The 23086-nt window shown below is 44.6% G+C and overlaps 1 protein-coding gene across 5 annotated transcripts in view; it reads left to right on the top strand.

Moving 5' to 3' along the window:
- The window catches only part of LOC140212122 (PH and SEC7 domain-containing protein 1-like), a 249095-nt gene extending 226409 nt beyond the window's left edge, over positions 1 to 22686 (top strand). For all 5 annotated transcript variants that reach the window (XM_072282690.1, XM_072282691.1, XM_072282694.1 and 2 more), the window contains 6 exons: positions 5043 to 5233; positions 7218 to 7288; positions 9903 to 10060; positions 12019 to 12163; positions 16210 to 16353; positions 21252 to 22686. In XM_072282690.1, coding sequence (XP_072138791.1) covers positions 5043 to 5233; positions 7218 to 7288; positions 9903 to 10060; positions 12019 to 12163; positions 16210 to 16353; positions 21252 to 21494 — 952 coding nt within the window. In that variant the 3' untranslated portion in view covers positions 21495 to 22686. The remainder of the gene's footprint in view (positions 1 to 5042; positions 5234 to 7217; positions 7289 to 9902; positions 10061 to 12018; positions 12164 to 16209; positions 16354 to 21251) is intronic.
- Positions 22687 to 23086: the final 400 nt, after the last annotated feature.

Below are 23086 nucleotides of genomic sequence, written 5' to 3'. Positions count from 1 at the left end.
ATAAGAATATGTGAGCTTGATTTTGGGAATTGGATGACAAATTAGCTATGTTGGAGCCAGACTGTGTGGCCCCACTTGCCAGCACATCCTTAGGCTAATGCGAATGATACATTCACTGTATGTTTTGATGCACATGTGACAAACAAAATGAATCGGAATCACAGCTGGTTTTCATACTCTGCTGTACCCACTGTGTGGGTTGAGTTACCAAATCAAACAGTTCGCATCCTCTCTGGGGTTCAGCTTAAAGAAACTTGGTCAGGATTCAGTGGAAGATGAAATCAAGATAGAGAAGTTGGTCAACAGATAAATCCACCTTAAACATTTAAAGGGGAGTTGCAGCTTGTAAAAACTGAAAGATTTTCAGCTTCTCCCAGAGTTCTGGATCATTAAATCCTTTGACAGGAGGGTGTGTAATACCACACTGGGGCATCTGAGGATTTGAATTTTAAATAATTGAATAAAAATTAGCTTTATTACCTTCTATAGATTTGCTGAGTATGCCCACAGGGAAATAGATTTCAGGTTGTATATGGTGACATATATATACTTTGATAATAAATTTACTTTGAATTTTATTTGTTACACGTACATCGAAGCATGCGGTGAAATGTATTGCAAGCATTGGCAGCCCACAGGTGTCGCCATGCTTCCGGCACCAATATAGCATGCCCACAACTTACTAACCCTAACTTGCATGTCATTGGAATGTGGGAGGAAACCAGAGCACCCAGAGGAAACCTCTGCGGTCACGGGGAGAATGTGTAAACTCCTTTCAGAGAGTGGCAGGAATTGAACCCGGTATTACGCCTAGCACTGTAAAGCATTGCGCTAACCGCTACAGTACTGACCTGCCCTGAATAAAATAAATTTCATGATCTCAGCAGCAGTAGCTGTAGTTATCCAATTGTCATAAAATTTCACCCAGTTCACAAGAAAATATGCCATCCTCCCCCATTCTAACCCATAGCTGCCCCAGAGTTTTAACTACTGAGAGGTAGTGACAGATGGACAATAACCGTCAGAATGCCCACACACTGTGAAGTAATATTTATTTTAAAACGTTGAGAAAAATTCCTGGGGCTAAAAGTCATTCTTTTTTAAGGAACAGCAAAACCAAAATCATATTATGTCTAAAAATCAACATCATTTTAAATTAATAAAGATTTTTCTGAACATCCCAAATTAGGGTCATGGAGTACTACAGTACAGAAACAGACCCTTTGGCCCATCTAGTCAGTGCCAAAATATTATTCTGCCAAGTCCCATCAATCAATCTGCAACCAGACCATAGCCTCCATACCCCTCCTATTCATGTAGCTATCCAAATTTCTCTTGAATGTTGAAACTGAATCCACCAACACCACTTCTGCTAGCAGCTTGTTCCACACTCTCACCACCCTCTGAGTGAAGATCCCCCCCCCATGTTCCCCTTAAACATTTCACCTTTTACTCTTAACCCATGACATCTAGTTCTAGCCTCATCCAACCTCAGTGGAAAAAACCTGCTTGCATTTACCCTATCCATATCACTCATAATTTGTATAACTCTATCAAATCTCCCTTCAATCTCCTACACTCTAGGGAATAAAGTCCCATAAAGTACTAGTCATTTTGAACAGTATACCCAGTTCCAGGTCCATTTTCCTTGATTCCTCAAAGTTGCTGCACAAGTTGATGATTCCTGTCCTGTTGAAAGTGGCAGTGTGGATGATACTACGAACATGGAGGCTTTAACAGCAGCACGGAGAAGCCACTGTAGATAATGGAAGGGGCTGGTTGCCTCCCATACTAACTCCTGGGGCATACCATCAATCCCAACCGGATCATCTGTAGTAGAGTGTGCCAGCCCCATGGGATCTGTCTCTGCCACCAATCCACAGAGTTAGAGTGGGAGTAGCTTAATCTTGACCCAGGGGACTGCCTGAGAAGACGATGATAATGATGGCAAAGTGATAAAGTTATGAAAGTCAAAATGCCAGGACATACACCCATTTATGTACAAATTAGTTGGGAATTTAACCAGTCGTGAGCTAGTCTGATGAAAGCTTCTGTTGGAAACTGAGAGAGAAATGTGTGCATTGCAAAGGTTCAGAAAGCAAATCTTTCAATTATGTTTTCTTATTTTAGCTGCATACTGTTAATTGCATTGATTTTTCTGTCAGTACCTGTGCGAGAATTCGTTCCACATCTCTCATTATCTGCTGTGAGCCTTATTGCAGCTCTGAAGTCTCCGCAGGGTGCTCCATCATGCAAGGCAAACAAACTCTGTGGTGTAAAAATAGGATTGAACACTGTGGTGGGATCACAGGTGCATCCAGAAAGGACAAACTGGTTCTTGGGCCTTGGTTAACAAACTGTCTTCCTTAACGATATCGTTCGGTCATCACCTCTCAGACAGTAAGCAAGAAGAGAAAGGTTAAGCGAGAAAATGATTGGAAAATGAGCAGGATGATGGAGAGGGAGACGTTTGAAGCTGCTTACTCTCACTGAAGCCTATTGAATATTGATAGAGTGGATGTAGAGAGGGTGTTTCTACAGATCTTCTGTAGAAACTTCTATAGATGTACCATGGAGAGCATTCTGACAGGCTGCATCACTGTCTGGTATGGGGTGGGGGGGTGGCTACTGTGCAGTATCGAAAGTAGCTGCAGAGGGTTGTAAATCTAGTCAGCCCCACCTTGGGCTCTAGCCTACAAAGTACCCAAGACATCTTCAAGGAGCAGTGTCTCAGAAAGGCAGCTTCCATTATTCTCCAGCACCCAGGACATGCCCTTTTCTCACAGTTACCATCAGGTAGGAGGTACAGAATCCTGAAGACACACACTCAGCGATACAGGAACAGCTTCTTCCCCTCTGACATCCGATTCCTAAATGGACATTGAACTCTTGGACACTACCTCACTTTTTTTTAATATACAGTATTTCTGTTTTTTGCAAGTTTTTAAATCTATTCAATATACACATACTGTAATTGATGTTATTATTTTTATTTTTCTCTTCTATATTATTTATTGGATTGAACTGCTGCTGCTAAGTTAACAAATTTCACATCACATGCTGGTGATTCTATTTCCAATATTTGGGGGAGTCTAGGACCAGAGTGCCTCAGAATAGAAGGACATACCTTTAGTACAGAGATGAGGAGGAATTTCTTTAGCCAGAGGGTGGTGAATCCGTGGAATTCATTGCTGTGGAGGCCAAGTCATAGGATATATTTAAAGTGGAGATTGATAGGTTCTTGATTAGTATGAAAATCAAAGTTTATGGGGAGAAGGCAGGAGAATGGAGTTGAGAGGGATAATAAATCAGCTTTGATCATGTGGCAGGGCAGACTCAATGGCCTAATTCTGCTCCTGTGTTTTATGGTCTTACTTGTAGGACCACAGAAAGCTGGAGGAACTCAGTGCGTCATGCAGGGTATGGACAATGTCAACCTGAAATGTCAGCTGCCCATTTCGCTCCAGAGATGTTGCCTGGCCCACTGAATTCCTCCAGCCTTCTGTGTGTTGCTCCAGGCGGCAGCATCTTCAGTCCTTGGTGTCCTGATCATTCTGACTTGAAGAGGTGAGCCTGCAGTGTAACTGCTGCGAATCCCCAGTAAGAATGTGATAAGCATTGTGGAATCAGAGTTAGTATCACTGACTTAGATGGCATTAAATTTGTTGCTTTGATGCAGCAGTACAGTTCAAAGATAAAAAGTTGTTATTAATTACAAAATATAATAAATATTTAATTATTTATTAAGATCCAGTGTGAAATATACTTCTGGCCCTTTGACCCACACCACCCAGCAACCCCCGATTATCACGGGACAATTTACAATGACCTGTCAACTGGTTTGTCGTTGGCCTGTGGGAAGAAACCAGAGCACCCAGAGGAAGTCTACGCGGTCACAGGGAGAACAAACAAACTCCTTACAGGCAGCGGCGAGAATTGAAAACGCAAACACTAGGAAATCTGCAGATGCTGGAATTTCAAGCAACACACATAAAAGTTGCTGGTGGACACAGCAGGCCAGACAGCATCTCTAGGAAGAGGTACAAGGCAGCATCTACAGGAAGAGGTACAATCCATGCCTGCAGTCGCTGTTTTTTTTGACTTTGTCATGGTAGGGAAGGATCACAAGATCTTACATCTGCAAAGTACCTCTTTCTGTAGATGCTGCCTGGCCTGCTGCATTCACCAGCAACTTTTATGTGCATGGCAAGAATTGAACTTGTGTTGGTTGTACCGTAAAGCGTTGTGCTAACCATTACGCTACTGTGCCATACCATGCAAGGAAAGGGAATAACAAGGACTATTCAGGTTGTGGAGGGGATGAAGGGTTGAGTGTGTGTCTAGACTCCTGCACCTTCCCTCCAATGGTAGTAACAAGAAGAGATCACATCCTGAATGGTGATGGTTCTTTAAGATGGATGCTGCCTTCTTAAACGAATGGTGGGAGTGAATTGGGGGAAATACAGCTGTAGCCTACAGGCTCTCCTCATTCTCTGTTTCATCCCAAAACATCCAAATCTTAAAATATTCCTGTGGAGAGGTAATAACAGAATTATTTGCAGGACAGAAGCAACTGATGTCAGTGTGATGTGATTAAGGCTGGCAAAGTGCTTCCTGAATGCAATCCTGCTTTAATGCTGACAGAAACGATCAGTCATAAATAAACGGTCACAGAGCATGTTAAATAATCAAAAGCACTGCCTGAAGAAGACGCAAGAGGATTGAAAATGATGCTGGTTCAACTTTCCACCCTCAGTCCCCACCCATCTAGGATCCTCCTTAACCTTCTTACTTACCTGCCCTGCAACCTTTAGAAATGTGTGAGTATTTGCATTAAGATCCCTCCATTCTTCGACTGTCCTCAGGGATCATCAGGTTCTCGTTTCTGTCAACCCAGGTATTAGTGCAGAGACAACTGAAGATGCGGATGAATAGGCTAAAACCGCAGTGATTAGATTATGACTTGTGTGTGAAATTGGATCTTAGTGTGCTTGTGGAAGGGTTTTGATTATGCTTAAGGCAAATGCTTTTCCTCCTGACAGTAATGAGGAGGAGCTGCGTAAATCCTTGTCTGAGTTGGCCGATGAAAGGGCAGATCCAGGCCTGAAGACCATGAAGCGGATCAGCAGCGGCAGCAACCCGTTCCTAGACATCATGCAGGACCCCAATGCTGCCACGTACAAGCACGGCTTCCTGGTGCGCAAGGTGCACGCTGATTCCGATGGGAAGAAAAGTGAGTGTCACCTCCTGAAAAACCGCGGGGCATGCATTGAATGGGCAAGGGGGACTGAAAGGTTAATATGCAAGTGCAGTATTGGCACAAAATCCAGGAATGTACAATTGCCTTCCTACCTTCAGTGAGGGTGGAACAAGCTCTTTAATAAAAAACCCATGACATCAGTCACATTGGTAGCTGGTGGTCCACCATTCCTCCTTTATCAGTTTATGAGATGCAGGCATCTTTGGAAAAGCCAGTATTTGTTGTCCGTCGATAACTGACCCTGAATTAAGGAGGCAGTGTAAAATCAAGTGTGTTGGTGGGTCCTTGCAACAGTCCATTTACCTTCCTCATTACTTCCTGCTCCCACTTAACTCACTTCAGGGTTTCTTACTTGAATTCACGTAAATCCTCTGTAATCTTTGCCCATTTATAGAATGTAATATTCACACAATCTTATAGCCCAGAAAGAGGCCCTTCAGCCCATTGAGTCCATACTGACCATCAATAATCCCATTCTAATCTCCCCCAGATCCTGCCACTCAACTGCACAATTTACAGCAGCCAATTGACCCATCAGTCTGCATGTCTTTGCACCCGGGCACGGCTATAACTCCAGAAAAGAGGAAGGCAGTCGGCTGCAGCAGAGCCCTCGGCTACTCACCACTGGCCCCATGAATGGGCAGTCTGGCCAGGCCCAGAAGCAAGACCACCAGCAGCCCACACCCCTCTGCACTGGTGACTATAGATCAGGAGCGTGGGGCTGAAATGCAGCCGGAACTTTAGGAGCAGCCCCTTCAGATACTCAAACAGGGGCTGCATCCCTCATACTCCATATATGCATGATAAACCATCTCCTCCCAGCCAAAGAAAGGACCCTCCCCTTCCTGCAGTTCACCTCCGTCAACTGATGTAACAAGTTAGCAATGGATTGATATGCCACAACACTGACTAGATAGTGAGTCATAGAGACACAGCATGGAAATAGGTCCTTCAGCCCATCAGATCTGCAGCAACTATCAACCACTCACTTCTACTAATCCAACATTAATTCCATTTTTTAATTCTTCCAGAGTCTACATCAACTCCTACAGATTCTACCGCTCAGCTACACACCAGGGACAATCAACCCGCCAGTCCACAGGCCTTTGAGATGTGGTGGAAACTGGCGCATCCAGAGAAAGTCTTGTGGTCTTAGGGAGGGCGGGCATAACCACTGCGGGCTCACTGTACAGTATTCCTGGTGTGGGAGTGAGTGGCAGACATGGGGTGGAGGGATGCGAGAGTTAGCCAGAATGTAGGCAGAAGAAAATAGGGTCAATGCAACTGGGTGTTTGATGGTCAGAAGAAACTCGATGGGCCGAAGGATCTCTTTCCACTCAGTGTGACTGACTCAGGCTTTGGTGGGTATGTAATCAGTAGCCCATCTTTCTGCAGTTGTCTCCACCTTAAAAATCAACTTCTGGGCCAGGTATGTGGGTATCCTGGTAACTCCTATCAATCAGAGTTCATTTTCCCCTTTACAGCTCCATCAAGCTAAGGGACATTTTTTGGTATTAAACACAGTTTTATTTCTGATGATCTTTTGCTTGGGCTGTGAATTGACTAAAGATTTTCCCGTAGGGTAGTCTTTATTTTTCAATAATGTGTAGCTTTCCACAGAGCAAAGTCATAACTCTCAGGGCCTTAGGATAAAATGTGTGTTAGTTTAGGTATTTGGTCGTAAGGCAAAATAACTTGGTGCAGTGGCAGAAAAGAAACGTTTCCAATTATTGTCCAACAACATTGTTTTTGCTTGACGTACTACGGTGGGCCAGAATGTGGAGAAGATATCATTCATGGTGTCTTTCTTTAGTTGAGTTTTATAAGCCAAATATTTTTCAACTGTGGCCTGAATGTTATCCAATTCTTAGACCATTGCAGAAGCTGACGTTTCAAGGCATTGAAGATATTGTGGCAATTGGTGCAGGGTACAAATCAGTGTGAATTTTCTCCACAGCTCCCCGGGGCAGGAGAGGCTGGAAGACCTTCTATGGTGTGCTGAAGGGGATGATCCTCTACCTACAGAAGGTTAGATCACTCTGATATTTTGGTCTAACTGAGAGATCTTTTGTTGGTAGAGAAAGGAGAAATGCTAGAACTTGTGTGTTGGTGTACTTTCCTGGATCTCTTTGAAAAGGCCAAAAACTGCTGGGAAAGAAATTCTGCAGATGCTGAAGATCGAGTGTAACACATATAAAATGCTGGAGGAGCTCAGCAGGTCAGGCAGCATCTATGGAAATGAATGAACAGTCGACGTTTTGGGCTTTTCATGCACAGCAGTCTCTAGAGTTGACAGAGAATGGTGCGAAAAACAGAAAAGCATCCAGTGAGCCATAGTTCTGTGGGTGAAAATGCATTGTTAATGAGAGAGGTCAGAGGAGAATAGACAGACTGGTTCAAGCTGACAAGAAGGAGACGGTAACTCAAATAATCACACATTGAAAAAGTGGTGTGCAGAAGTACATCTCTGAACGCCCAACACTCCGAACCTTGAAGCGGATGGGTTACAGCAGTAGAAGCCCATGAACATACACTCAATGATCACTTTATTAGGTGCGGGAGGTACATAATAAAGTGGCCACTGAGTGTGTATTGCTGCCTTTCCAGCCTGTCCATGTTCTTGCCTGAATGACTGGTAAATGTCGCAATTGCATCTGCTTCCACCGCCTCCCCTGGCAGTGTGTTCTAGCACCTCCCATTTCCTGGTTGAAACTTCTTATGCACACATCTCCTTTAAACTTTACCTCTTTCACCTTAAAGCTATGTCCTCTAGTAATTGACATTTCCAGCGTGGGAGAAAGACTTTCACTATCTACTCTGTCTATTCTTCTCTCTCTCTTTTTTCTCTCCCTGTCCCTCTCACAATAACTTCTTGCCTGCTCTTCGTCTTCCTCTGGTGCTCCCCTCCCCCTTCCTCTCTCCCACCCCATGATCTTCTCCCTTCTCCAGCCTTGTATCCCTTTTGCCAATCAACTTTCCAGCTCTTAGCTCCATCCCTCCCCCTCCTGTCTTCTCCTATCATTTCGGATCTCTCCCCTCCCCCTCCCACTTTCAAATCTCTTACTATCTCTTCTTTCAGTTAGTCCTGATGAAGGGTCTTGGCCCGAAATGTCGACTGTGCTTCTTCCTATGGATGCTGTCTGGCCTGCTGCATTCCACCAGCATTTTGTGTGTGTTGATATTCTTCTCATAATCAGGTTGTCCATCAGCCTCTGATGCTCCAGAAAACACAATTCAAATCTGTCCAGTTTCTCCTTATAGGTAATACCCTCTAATCAAGGTAACATGCCAGGCCTTGACTCCCCTTGTGGAGACTGATAATATGCCACGCTGCCTCTGCCTCTGTTTTTACAAGTCTGTCATGGCCACCAGCCTTGAAAATCCCCTGGGATCCTAAAATTGTCTCTAACAGCTGCTAGCGGTAGATGCTTTGCACCATAAAATTCTGAGACCAAGAAGCCTGAATGTGAGGATTAGATGATTAGATTGAAGACTGTATGACCTCTCTCCGGTTGAGTTTTTTGGGCACCACTTTGCTGTTCAGCAGGAGTTGTTGAGGTAAGCTAAAGCTCTCCCATCCCTGCCCACCACGTACATACCACTCCCACATGTCTTTGTACCTTTTGCTCCCCTTCATCACCCTCAGACCGGGCTCTTAGAAGACACTTCACATTGAGGCAACTTGCCACTAGTCACCTCAGCTCGCTACCAGAGACTTATTCTGAAAAATGGAAACTGATATGGAGCTGGAACCAGCAGCCGGTTTGTCTACCAGGAAGGGGGCCAATCAATGATTAATTGAGAGTAACTTAAACAAAGGCAATGTTTGAACTTCCTTGTTCATGAATAGATGCCCAAATGCAGATTCCTCGTGTTAACATATCGAATGACCTATACTGGGCCTTGCACATGGATGCAATCCTATAGAAAGCTCACCACCATCTTCACATTATTAGAACGTTAAGGAGGTTTGGCTTGTCACTGAACAAAATTCAAAATTCTACAGGTGTACTTTTGAAAGTATCCAGACTGGTTGCATTATGGTACAGTAATTTGAATGATCAGGAATGTATGAAGATAGAGAGTATAGTACATCACAAGCACATCCCTCCCCACCATCAAAAGTGTGTCCGTGAGATGCAACGTGTAACATCAAAGATCCCCACCATCTGGGCTGTGCCATCTTCTCCCAGATGTCATTGGTCAGGAGGTAAAGTTATGCAACACCATGTTCAAGAACGGCTACTTCCCTTCAACCATAAACACAACTGATGAAGGGTCTTAGCCAAAAACATCAACTGTGTTTTCCTCTCCATAGTTGCTGACTGGCTTGCTGAGTTCCTCCAGCATTTTGTGTGTGTTTCCCTTCAAGCATTCGGTTCTTGAACCAACAGACACAATCCCAATCACTGCCTCAGTTTAGCAACACTATGACTACATTGCGCTACAACAACCTTTCTTTTCTTTTGATGTAACTGTGGTATAATTTTGTTTATTTTTTGGGTTTAATTTATGTTTTGCGTGTGAATGTTGTGTCTCTGATGCCTTGTACCTGTGGTGCTTTTTCATTGCACTTGTGCACATGACAATAAGCTCCATTTTAAGGAAGGCAACGTTGATTATTTTCTCTTGTTTTTGACAGGATGCATACAAGTCAGATAAGCAGTTGTCAGAGGAAGATCTGAAGAATGCCATCAGCATTCATCACTCACTGGCAGTACGGGCATCCGACTACAGCAAGAAGCCCAACGTCTTTTACCTAAAGACGGCAGATTGGAGAGTCTTTCTGCTGCAAGCCCCGTGAGTGAATACCATGCAGGGCAGATGAGATTACTGGCGCTGATAGCACCAGCAGCTCCCAAATAAGTACTGAACACGCAAATAGCTCCTTATCTGGGTAAAATGTAAATCGCGGCCGCTGTTTCAGTTTCAGTCGATGCCGGGGAAACAATTGATTATTTCCAAACTAGGTCAAGAAAAACAACAAGCCAACCAATGTTCTAAATTAAACTGTGCTTCAAGAGAGGCTGAGGCAATTGAGTAAGCAAGAGATTGAAAGGAATGGGGCCAATTCATACAGAAAGAAAAATATCCCGTTCTAAAGTGCTGTTTTGTTATTGGAAGCTTCCCAAAGCACTGCACAGAAAATAAGCCATCTTGGTGTGTAGATATAGTAACGTGGGCAGTGTGAGAAAATGGAGAAAATTGGGAATGTAAGGAGAAGGAAGTGGTAAGCACGGAACCAAGATTAGATGGACTGGGGAGGGAGGGGAGTGTGGGTTTACCCCAGATGTTCATGTCAGGTAAACTGTGGGAGAATCAATGAGCTCCAAATAATCTAAGGGTGCACGGTACTTTGGTTTGAAGAACTCTGAAGGGTTATGTCTGTAAATGACCTGTAGAAAAAAAACTCACCAACAAGTTTCATGGGGTTACTGATTCTGATGGTGGAATTGGCAAACTCAGAAACTTAGAACATAGAACAGTACAGCACAGAATAGTCCCCTTGTCCCATAATGTTGTGCCAACCTCTTAACCTACTCTAAGATCAATCCAACCCTTCTCTCCTACAAAGCTCTCCAGTTTTCTATTATCCATGTGCCTATCTGAGATTTTCTTAAATGTCACTTATGTATTTACCTCTATCACCACCCCTGGCAGGCGTTCCATGTACTCATCACTCTCTGTGTAAAAATACTTACCTCTGACATCCCCACCTATTCTTTCCTCCAATCATTCTAAAATTATGCCCACTCATATTAGCCAGTTCTACTTTCGGAAAAGGTCTTTGGCTACCTACTCAATGTAGGCCTCTCTTCATCTTGTACACATCTAACAAGTTGCCTCTCATCCTCCTTCGCTTCAGAGTTTATGCAACCTATCCTCGTAAGGCATGCTCTCTAATCCAGGCGGCATCCTGGTATACCTCCTCTGCACCCTCTCTAAAGCTGCCACAATGACACGATCAGAACTAAACGCAAGATTCCAAGTGTGGTCTAACCAGAGCTGCAATATTACCTCACGGCTCTTGAACTCAATCTCGCAACTACTGAAGGCCAACGCGCCATACTCTGTCTTAACCGCCCTGTCAACACATGGCAACTTTGAGAGATCTATGGGCGTGAATGAAAAGCTCCCTGCTAAGAATCCTGCCATTAGGTGTAGGGAAATACTTCACAATGTAAACCACACTCTGGGACATTTAGAAATCCTCCTTAGGTAATGACAGTAAGCCTCCCTCAGCCTGATTTTCTGGTTGTCAAAGTGATACAGAGTCACACAGCTTAGAAACAGGCTTTGTTGCCCATCATGTTCATGCTAAGACCATAAAAAATAGTAGTAGAATTAGTCCAATCGACCCATTGAGTCTGCTCTGCCATGCCATTATGGCTGATTTATTTTCCCCCTCAACCTCTCCTGGCTTCTCCCCATAACCTTTAACACCCTTAATCAAGAATCTACCAACCTGCGCTTTAAATGTACCCAATGATTTGGTCTCCACAGCCATCTGTGACAATGAATTCCACAGATTCACTATCCTCTGGGTAAAGAAATTCCTTCTTATCACTGTTCTGAAGGGACATCCTTGTATCCTGAGGCAACCCCCACTGGTCTTAGACTGTCCCACTGTAGGAAGCACCCTCTCCACATCCGCTGACCCTGTTGAGGTCCACGTTCTCTCACTGTTTCTCCAGGGGCCTGGATTTCACACTTGGGTTTTTGTTCCTCTTATAGACACTGCTTTCTTTTGCTTCCAGGAGCTCAGAGCTGATGCAATCCTGGATCACCCGTATAAACCTGGTGTCGGCCATGTTTTCAGCTCCGCCATTTCCTGCGGCCATTGGTTCCCAGAAGAAGTTCAGCCGGCCTCTGCTTCCCACCGCGGTGACCAGGCTGTCCCTGGTGAGTGACTCGTCATTGGTTGTAACACTGGGATCAGAGTTGCACTAAGAACCACAACTTCCATTAAAAATTATTAGATCTAAAACCTGCAGAGTGCTTCACAACAGACTGCCGAGCCACATGAAAGGAAACTGAGATAAAAAGCTAAAACACCGCAGGTGATGGTAATCTGAAATAAAAAAACAAACAGAAAATGTTGGTAAAACTCAGCGGGTCAGGCATCATCTGTGGAGGAGAAGCAGTTTATGCTGAAGATCCTTTATTGAAACTGGGAAGGAAAGAGAGCAAATTAGTCTAAAGTAGAGGTTCCCAACCATTTTGATGCCATGGATCGATAACCATTAAGCACTTGCCCCATCTGCCCTCCCACCCCCCTCATTTGAATCTATGCTCCACCTCCCTTTCCTATGAGATCCCATCATCTTGGGCCCTTTGTCACCTCCACCTGTCACCTTCCCACTTTTGTTGCTGTTTCTACTCTCCCCACTTACATCTGCCCATCACCCCTCCCCACTTGGATCCATCGATCACTCACCAGGTCTAGCTTCACCTTTTTCCTCCACATTTTTATCCCAGCTATCTCCCCTTCATCTTTCATTCCAGATGAAGGTTCTCAACCCAAAATGTTGGCTACCATTTCCCTTCATTGAGTAATAGATTTAGTCCATGTGGAACTCTTACTCTGCCTTGTCCTATTGACTTGCCCCTGTACCATAGCCCTCCATCCCCTTCCTGCCCACGTACTTATCCAAGTCTCTCCTAAATGCTGCAATTGACTCCCCCCCCCCCCCCCCCATTCACCACTTCCTCTGGCAGCTCTTTCTACACTTGCACCCCCGTCTGATTGAATAAGTTCCCACTCAGGTTCTCCTTAAATATTTCACCTCTCATACTTAACTTATGACCTCAAGTTTTAGCCTCACCCAACCCCAGTGGAAAAAGTCTGCTTACATTTACCCTATTGATAACCCTCATCATTTTGTATACCTGTATCAAATCTCCCCTCATTCTCCAAAGCTTCACGGAACAAAGTCCTAAACTATTCAGCCTTTCCCTATAGCTGAGGTCCTCAAGTCCTGGCAACATTCTCGTACATTTTCCCTGCACTCTTGTTATCTCCCTTGTAGATAGGTGACCATAACTGCACACAATACCCCAAATTTGGTCACACCAACATCTAATACAACTTCAACATAACATCTCTACTCTTGTACTCAGTACTTTGACGTATGAAGGCCAATGTGCCATAAGTTCTCCTTACCACCCTATCTTACCATTTTCAAATAATCATGGATCTGTATTCCCATATCCTTCTGTTCTACCACACTCCTCCGTGTCCTACCTGTGTTAGGCTGCATGGATACTAGGGCAAGTGTCCAAGATCTTAAGGAGGGTGTGGAAAGGGGAGAGGTGCAGAAATTTAGAGAAGGAATTCTATAGTCTGAAGACCAGCCCAATAAAGCAGGAGATGGTCAAGAGGCCAGAACTGGAGTAGCATCAACAATGAATGACTTCAGATGAAGAGTAGCCAAGGAAATAGAATAGCAATATATTACAAATGTGCTAGCCCTTGCCCTGTGTAGCTCTGCTGCAGATCCATGAAGGAACTTAGAGACCTTAGAGTCTATGTTGTTGTGTGAGGAATGGCTATTCGGAAACCTGCCTACCTACCTGTTGGTCACCTACCTAAAGGAAAGGTATCAATAAGATTGAAAGAGTACAGACAAAATTTACAAGGATGTTGCTGGGACTTGTGGACCTGAGTTTTAGGGAAAGTTTGAATAGATTAGGACTTATTCCCTGGTATGCAGAAAGAAGAGAGTTTTGATAAAGCTACACAAAATTATGAGGAAAATACAGTGGCATACAAAAGTTTGGGCACCCCTGGTCAAAATTTCTGTTACTGTGAATAGCTAAGCGAGTAAAAGATGACCTGATTTCCAAAAGGCAGAAAGTTAAAGATGACACATTTCTTTAATATTTTAAGCAAGAAAACTTTTTTATTTCCATCTTTTACAGTTTCAAAATAACAAACAAGGAAAAGAGCCCGAAGCAAAAGTTTGGGCACCCTGCATGATCAGTACTTAGTAACACACCCTTTGGCAAGTATCACAGATTGTAAACACTTTTTGTAGCCAGCTAGGAGTCTTTCAAATCTTTTTTGGGGGATTTTCACCCATTCTTTCTTAAAAGGCTTCTGGTTCTGTGAGATTCTTGGGTCGTCTTGCATGCACTGTTCTTTTGAGGTCTGTCCACAGATTCTCGATGATGTTTAGGTCACTGGACTGTGAGAGCCATGGCAAAACTTTCAGCTTGTGTCTCTTGAGGTAGTCCATTGTGGATTTTGAGGTGTGTTTAGGATCATTACCCTATTGTAGAAGCCATCCTCTTTTCATCTTGGGCTTTTTTACAGATGGTGTGATGTTTGCTTCCAGAACTTGCTGGTAGTTAACTGAATTCATTCTTCCCTCTAGCAGTAAATGTTCCCCGTGCCACTGGCTGCAACACAAGCCCAAAGCATGATCGATCCACCCCTGTGTTTAACAGTTGGAGAGAGTTCTTTTCATGAAATTCTGCACCGTTTTTTCTCCAAACATATCTTTGCTCATTGCGGCCAAAAAGTTCTATTCCAAAGGTTCAAAGGAACGTCTGAACAAGTCTGATGCATTTTGGAAGCATGTCCTGTGGACTGTTGAAGTTAAAATAGAACTTTTGGGCGAAAATCCCCCAAACAAGAATTGAAAGACTCTTAGCTGGCTACAAAAAGCGTTTACAAGCTGTGATACATGCCAAAGGGGGTGTTACTAAGTACTGCCATGCAGGGTGCCCAAATTTTTGCTTCGGGCCCTTTTCCTTTTCTGTTATTTTGAAACTGTAAAAGATGGAAATAAAAAAGTTTTCTTGCTTAAAATATTAAAGAAATGTGTCATCTTTAACTTTATGCCTTTCGGAAATCAATTCATCTTTTACTCGCTCAGCTATTCACAGTAACAGAAATTTTGACCAGGGGTGCCCAAACTTTTGCATGCCATGTATGGTAATTATAAGCAGGCTTTTGCCACTGAGGTGGAGTGAGACTAGAACCCGAGGTCATAGGTAAGGGTGAAAGGGGAGATATTTAATGGGAATCTAAGGGGGAACTTCTTCACTCAGGGGCTGTTGCTAGTGTGGAATGAGTCGCCTGGAGAGGTGGTGGATGCAGGTTTGATTGCAACATTTAAGAGAAGTTTGGATAAATACATGGATAGGAGGGGTATTGAGGGAAGAATAACAGTTTGGCACAGATTAGAGGGGACGAAGGGCCTATTTCTGTGCTGTAGTGCTCTGTGACTCTAAATGTGGACATGCATTTCACCAACATCAGTCTGTTATTACTGATCCATTGGATTAAACAGGTAAGGTATATTGTTCTGTTCAATAGGTACATTTAATGTCAGAGAAATGTATACGATATACATCCTGAAATTCTTTTTCTTTGCAAACATCCACGAAAATAGAGGAGTGCCCCAAAGAATGAATGACAGTTAAATGTTAGAACCCCAAAGCGCCCCCCCCAGCTCTCCCCACTCCCACACACAAGCAGCAGCAAGGCAACAACCCCTCTCCCCCACCAGCAAAAAGCATCGGTGCCCCCCCAAAGCACTCAAGCGTGCAGCAAAGTATCAATAAAGACACAGACTTACAGTACCCCAAAGACTACTCTTTTACCCAGTATTCGACATACCACAGGCTCTCTCTCTCTCTGCCTAATCATGTTTATGACACTTAACCAGTGCCACTAATAAAACCAAGAGCCAAGGGGACATCAAGACTAGGTCTGACAGAACTACAGCAAAGGAGATCAGATGCCCAAAACGCAATCCCATCAAACAGTCCCAGCATTTTCATGGAGCTGTGGCAGCACAGTGGGACCTCTGCTGGTCACTAGTGGCAATGACAAGGATAGAGCAATTTGGTTTTCAAAACCAGCAAGATTAAGACGTTTTGAGCAAATCATGTGGTGGGGAAAAGAATTAAAAGCCCGTTCTTCGTCTCTTATTTTGTAGGAAGAGCAGATAAAGGCTCATGAAGCCAGGCTGAAGGCGATGACTGCAGATCTGGCTGAGCATCATTCAGTCCCTCCCGACAAGAAGGCGAAGACTAAGGAGCTGGAGGAATACAAACAGAAAGAGGAATACCTGGAATTCGAGGTGAGCAAGGAGGCAATTTCATATCAAAGGCCAGAGCTGAAAAGCTTTGCTTTTTATACAAAGAAGGCTTAGTTTAAATTATACCTTTCAAGCTCTTTCCAGCCAGTGATGTGTTGCCCCTCTTGTAATAATGGAAACACAAAAGCCATTTTGCTTACGGGAAGGTCCCACAAATGCAGTGTAATAATGATTAGATTTTATGCATGTGTTATTGGTCTGTAGATAAATATTGAACAGGACACCAGGAAGAACTTATCATTTCTTCTACAAAGTGTTGTAGAGTTGTTACAGCACAGAGTGACCATCTGGCCCATCATTTCAATGCTAGCTCTTGGTAGAACAATTTTGTCAGTCCCACTTCCCTCTCAGGTGCTTGTTCATTTCTGAAGATGTTCACTGCCTCTGCTCCCATTGCCCTGAAAGGCACTGAGTTGCAGATCATAATTTACTTGCACATTTATAATTTTTCTCTTCCACCCACGAGATTACTTGCATCCATTGCAGAGAGCAGATACATTTCACATCTCGCACAACCTCTGACAATGCAACCCATCCCCAGTACTGCGTTAATGCTGGAGTCATAGAGTACAGAAACAGGTATTTCAGCCCAAGTGGTGCTTGCCAACCAAGATTCTCTTCTAAGCTAGTCCTATTTGGGCCCATATCTCTCTTGCTTTCTCTATCCCTGTACTTGTCCAAACACCTTTTACATGTTGTTAATGTACCTGCCTCAACCACTTTATTTGGCAGCTCATTCTGGATATATACCACAATCTAGGTGAAACTGTTGTCCCTTAGGCTTCTACTAAATCTCTCCCCTCTCAACTTAAACCTATACTCTCTAGTTCTTGATACCCCAAAACTGGGAAGAAGACTACGCATTCACTGTGTTCTATACCCCTCATGAATTTATACACCTATAACCGTCTTTCTTCTACACTCCAACTTGCTCTGCCGTTCTCCATAACTCAGTCCGACAGCATCTTCGCAGATCTCCTCTGCATTCTTTTAAGCCTAATGTGGCCATGAAGTTGTGCAGACGCTCTTCACCCATTGAGTCTACACTGAGCATCAAACACCTGATGACACTACAGCTATTCAAGTCTCTGGAGTGAGATCCAGAAGTAAGAGGGGCAGCTGGTTATGACGGATGAAGGATTGTGACTCAAAGCATTGACCGCCCACTTCACTTCTCAGATCTGTTCTTCCAGCAGTGTGGTTTGTGACATCACACTGCGCTGAAATACCTCAAAATGATGAATAAAGTCTTCTTGGCTTCCAGCCAGGTACAGCTATCCATTGTATCCGACGTTTCGATAACAAGCTCTGCCATCTTCTTCAGGGATAATGCTTCAATATGTCTAGTCCAGTGGTATGGAGTATAAACATACCTAGGCATCATCCTTGAAGAATATGGGCAGCGTTTGTCAGTGAAACCTCAGTTGTAATCAATACCCGTACCCTGCTGGAGGCCCGAGAAAACATTATTCGTCATATACACCAGGAAAGCTCTAGATTGTTTATCACAAGCCTCAAAATGGATTATAGTGTCTGTTGCTATGGCGACAAATGCACCGCCATTTTGCAACCCTCAACTAACAGTAAGGATTAAAACTGAGACACAAGATATTCTGCAGATGCTGGAAATCTTGAGCAACACACACAAAATTCTGGTGAAACTCAACAGGTCAGACAGCATCTATGGAGGAGTAAAAACTGTGGATGTTCCAGGCCTGTTCAGGCCCAAAACATCGAACAGTTATTCTCTTCCATTGATGCTGAGTTCCTCCAGCATTTTGTGCATGTTGAGTGCAATAAAAGTGGTTGGCTGCTTCAGTGCTGTATCATTGTGTGACTTTATTCCTCTTCTGATCCGGACCTGACCAGTTGATGATAGCCCACTACAGGCTACAAATTTGAAGCATTGAGCTTCATTTGGTATTTGTGCTGGGAGTAAAACAGTCCCAGCCACGTATTTGCCTCTGCATAATCGATAGCAAACAATCAGCATGATAAAACCAGCGATGCAGGATGCTTGAGCAAAGAAACAGGCTACTCAGTCTAATAGATCCATGCTAGTTTTGATGCTGTACACATGCCTCCTCCTATATAACTTCAGTATATTCTTCCCACCAGCATCCCACCAGCATTGTTCAACAAGCATCCTGGATATTTAATGGATAGATTTTTAGATTTGCAGAAAACCAAGGGATAAAGGGTTAATATGGGAAAGTGCTGCTTCGGTAAAAGATCTCCATCAACTCCTTGACGATCAGAGAAGACAAGCGAATAAAATGGCCAACTTCTCCCATTTCCCATGTATTTGGGTTCTTCTGCCTTTCTCTGCCAATTATTCAAGTTAGTTAGTTAAGCCTACCAGCCCTACCGGGGCACAGGCTGCCGACAGCAGCTCTCCAGAGTCCTCTGTCCTGGGCCAGTCTTTCAAGCTGTCCCCAGTACAGCCCATCTTCAACATTGAATAACTACTTTGGTTCTGTCTTCACTAAGGAGGACATAAATAATCTTCCGGAAATAGTAGGGGACAGAGGGTCCAGTGAGATGAAGGAACTGAGGGAAATACATGTCAGTAGGGAAGTGGTGTTAGGTAAATTGAAGGCAGATAAATTCCCAGGGCCAGATGGTCTGCATCCCAGAGTGCTTAAGGAAGTAGCCCAAGAAATAGTGGATGCATTAGTGATAATTTTTCAAAACTCGTTAGATTCTGGACTAGTTCCTGAGGATTGGAGGGTGGCTAATGTAACTCCACTTTTTAAAAAAGGAGGGAGAGAGAAACCGGGGAATTATAGACCGGTTAGCCTAATATCGGTGGTGGGGAAACTGCTGGAGTCAGTTATCAAGGATGTGATAACAGCACATTTGGAAAGCGGTGAAATCATCGGACAAAGTCAGCATGGATTTGTGAAAGGAAAATCATGTTTGACGAATCTCATAGAATTTTTTGAGGATGTAACTAATAGAGTGGATAGGGGAGAACCAGTGGATGTGGTATATTTGGATTTTCAAAGGGCTTTTGACATGGTCCCACACAGGGGATTGGTGTGCAAACTTAAAGCACACAGTATTGGGGGTATGGTATTGATGTGGATAGAGAATTGGTTGGCAGACAGGAAGCAAAGAGTGGGAATAAACGGGACCTTTTCAGAATGGCAGGCAGTGACTAGTGGGGTACTGCAAGGCTCGGTGCTGGGACCCCAGTTATTGTCAATATATGTTAATGACTTAGACGAGGGAATTAAATGCAGCATCTCCAAGTTTGCGGATGACATGAAGCTGGGCGGAAGTGTTAGCTGTGAGGAGGATGCTAAGAGGATGCAGGGTGACTTGGATAGGTTAGGTGAGTGGGCAAATTCATGGCAGATGCAATTTAATGTGGATAAATGTGAAGTTATCCACTTTGGTGGCAAAAACAGGAGAACAGATTATTATCTGAATGGTGGCTGATTAGGAAAAGGGGAGGTGCAACAAGACCTGGGTGTCATTATACACCAGTCATTGAAAGTGGGCATGCAGGTACAGCAGGCGGTGAAAAAGGCGAATGGTATGCTGGCATTTGTAGCAAGAGGATTCGAGTACAGGAGCAGGGAGGTACTACTGCAGTTGTATAAGGCCTTGGTGAGACCACACCTGGAGTATTGTGTGCAGTTTTGGTCCCCTAATCTGAGGAAAGACATCCTTGCCATAGAGGGAGTACAAAGAAGGTTCACCAGATTGATTCCTGGGATGGCAAGACTTTCATATGATGAAAGACTGGATTGACTAGGCTTATACTTGTTGGAATTTAGAAGATTGCGGGGGGAATCTTATTGAAATGTATAAAATCCTAAAGGGATTGGACAGGCTAGATGCAAGAAGATTGTTCCTGATGTTGGGGAAGTCCAGAGTGAGGGGTCACAGTTTGAGGATAAAGGGGAAGCCTTTTAGGACGGAGGTGAGGAAAAACTTCTTCACACAGTGGTGAATCTGTGGAATTCTCTGCCACAGGAAACAGTTGAGACCAGTTTATTGGCTATATTTAAGAGGGAGTTAGATATGGCCCTTGTGGCTAAAGGGATCAGGGGGTATGGAGAGAAGGCAGGTACAGGGTTTTGAGTTGGATGATCAGCCATGATCATGCTGAATGGCGGTGCAGGCTCAAAGGGCTGAATGGCCTACTCCTGCACCTATTTTCTATGTTTCTATTTTTTATGGGATGGGGTTGTTAGCCCCATGCGCAAGCCAAGCCTCCTCCTTTTGCAGCCAGGCTTGGGACTGTCCATGTCAGAGTTGTACTTATTCAAGGTGTCCCCTTAATTGCATCCCTATTTCTTAGATTAATCATTTGGGATGGAGTTCCCCATCTCCACAGGAGGAGTATATCTTGAATCCCATGGATTTTATTAGTGACCATCTTATATCTACACTCCCCAGATTTGGACTCCCTCCTCTCACCCACTTCCCTCTCAACAATCTCCCTCCCTTATTTGGTTCCTTGCTCCACCTTTTTCAATCAGATTCCATCATCTGCAATCACTTATCTCCTCCCAGCTTCTGTCACTCTTCCTAATCTCGCTGCCTTCATCTGCATATCACAGATATGGATCCACCTGTCACCTGCCAGCTCCTGTTCCAACCCTTCCTCTTGCCTCTTTATGTTGATTATCTCTCCTCTGTCTTTCAATTCAGATGAAATGTCAACTGTCCATTGCCCCCTGCAGATTCCGCCTCATCCACGAAGTTCATCCAGCATTTTGTCTGGTGCTGCAAATTCTAGCATCTACAGACTCTTGTGTCCCTCTTCTTGGTCTCTTGCCTCGTATCCTCTCCTCTCCCACCACCCCCCCCACCGCCCGCTGTGACCACCTTTGATGAACCAAATCTCTGTGCTCTCCCTCCTACAGGAGATGCGGTTCTGCACGTACGTCTCACTGCTTCGGGCCAAGCTGAAAGCTGGAACCGACGACCTGGACAAGTTTGACGCCACCCTGTTCGACACAGCCGAGAGCGAGGGAAATGGCCTGAAGAAGTCTCGCTCGAGCCCTTCCCTTAACTTGGAGCAGCCGGCCGCTGCGATCAGAGTCAAGCGGAATACGTCGGAACGCAGGAGCAGTCGGCACCACGCCAGCACCAAGCACAAGCTATAACGCACGGTTAGTCGAGCCCTGCACTGAGAGACTGGGTAGTGCATCGTGCGTTCAGAAGCAACTTAAGGACAGTAGTATAGATCTGATGGTACTCCTCCTTTGGTTGGCGCATGACAGACTCAAGGACTGGATATGATGTAGAAATGGTTCTTGTTGCAGAGTGCAGACACTGTGACTTTCGGCGATGGGTTGGGCTCAGTGCAACACTCTTGGGAAGGGGAGTGGCGAGCCGGCCACGTCTTGCATCCGTCCACGAGAAAGCAAGACCTGGACCCCCCACCAACTTGTACTCTTATTTGTCGATCGCGAGCCACCTCTTCCTGCAAAGGGCTCTGTACTTTTCCCTCGACCAATGGCGGAGGAAGGAAGGGCCGCCCTTTGCAGTGAATGAGCCCAGATTCCATTGTGTTCCTAATGCAGTGGCTGAATAAGTATATTTCTGTTGGATAAGGGGGGCACGGAGGCCCAGAGAGACACGGGGCAGCGGGGACGCACTTTAGTTTGTGCCTCTGACGTTTAGCCGGGGGCAACTGGGGAAAGGCTTCCGAAACTCCAGCAATGGAGGCCGAGGAAATGGGCTGTTGCTGCCCTTGCAGTTCTAACAATTGCACACCAGCACTGGTGACGAGCCAATAGCCTTGTTGTGTCAGCAGACTTCAACTTTATTTATTTCGTACTTCCCTTCCTCCTCTCCTTATCCCCCAGTTGTCTGTACCTGCTTTCTCCCCCCTTGTGAATGTTAAATTATTTCCGCGGAAAACGTCCGTTGAATGCGTGTTTTATGAAACGGGACCTCAGAATGAATAGGGGACTGGTTTTAGCACCTCCTTTTCTGTACATGATCATGTCACACCACTTACTAGACATTCAATCCTGCTTCTGTCTGTTATATTGTTAGAAGTTCCCAGATCTTGTTGGTGCTGGTTAATTCTAAAGACAGAAGCTCAATTCCAACCTGAAAGTTCCCAATAGTCTAAAAGGGTCAATGGTGCGTGACACGGTGACAATGGGGGCAGGTGAGCACTGTGTGTGACAGTGTGCACTACACACAAAATGCTGGACGAATTCAGCAGATCAGGTGGACATCTATGGAAATTGATGCTTTGGGCCAAGACCCTTCATCAGGACTGGTAAGGAAGGGGGAAGAAGCCAGAATATGAAGGTGAGGAGAGGGGAAGGAGCTAGAAGGCAACAGGTGAAGCCGGGTGGGTGGGGGAGGGGGTGAAGTAAGAAGCTGAGAGGTGATAGGTGGAAAAGGCTGTAGGAGAAGGAATATGATTGGAGAGGAGAGTGGACCATGGGAGAAAGGGAAGGAGGAGGGGGTCCGAGGGGAGGCGATAGGCAGATGAGAAGAGGTAAGAGGGTGGGTGGCAATGTATACATAATGTGTGTCATTGCATGAAGAAGGAAGATATGTAGTACTAGTAGGTGTTGAGTTAAGTATGATGTTCTCCCAAGAGGTTTCTCCTTGATGAAGGAAGCCTGTGTGTGACTTCATTTAGCGAGGCTGATGCATGGGCAGCCGCCACAGGGTCCTTGACAGATTGGGGTCAGGGTTCAGTGGCAAAGCATCCAAGGTGATTGAGGACCCT

The sequence above is a fragment of the Mobula birostris genome, chromosome 18 (genome assembly GCF_030028105.1).
Source record: "Mobula birostris isolate sMobBir1 chromosome 18, sMobBir1.hap1, whole genome shotgun sequence".
Lineage (NCBI taxonomy): Eukaryota > Metazoa > Chordata > Chondrichthyes > Myliobatiformes > Myliobatidae > Mobula > Mobula birostris.
Note: the sequence above shows the minus strand (reverse complement) of the source record. Positions and strands in the feature narration are given on the sequence as shown.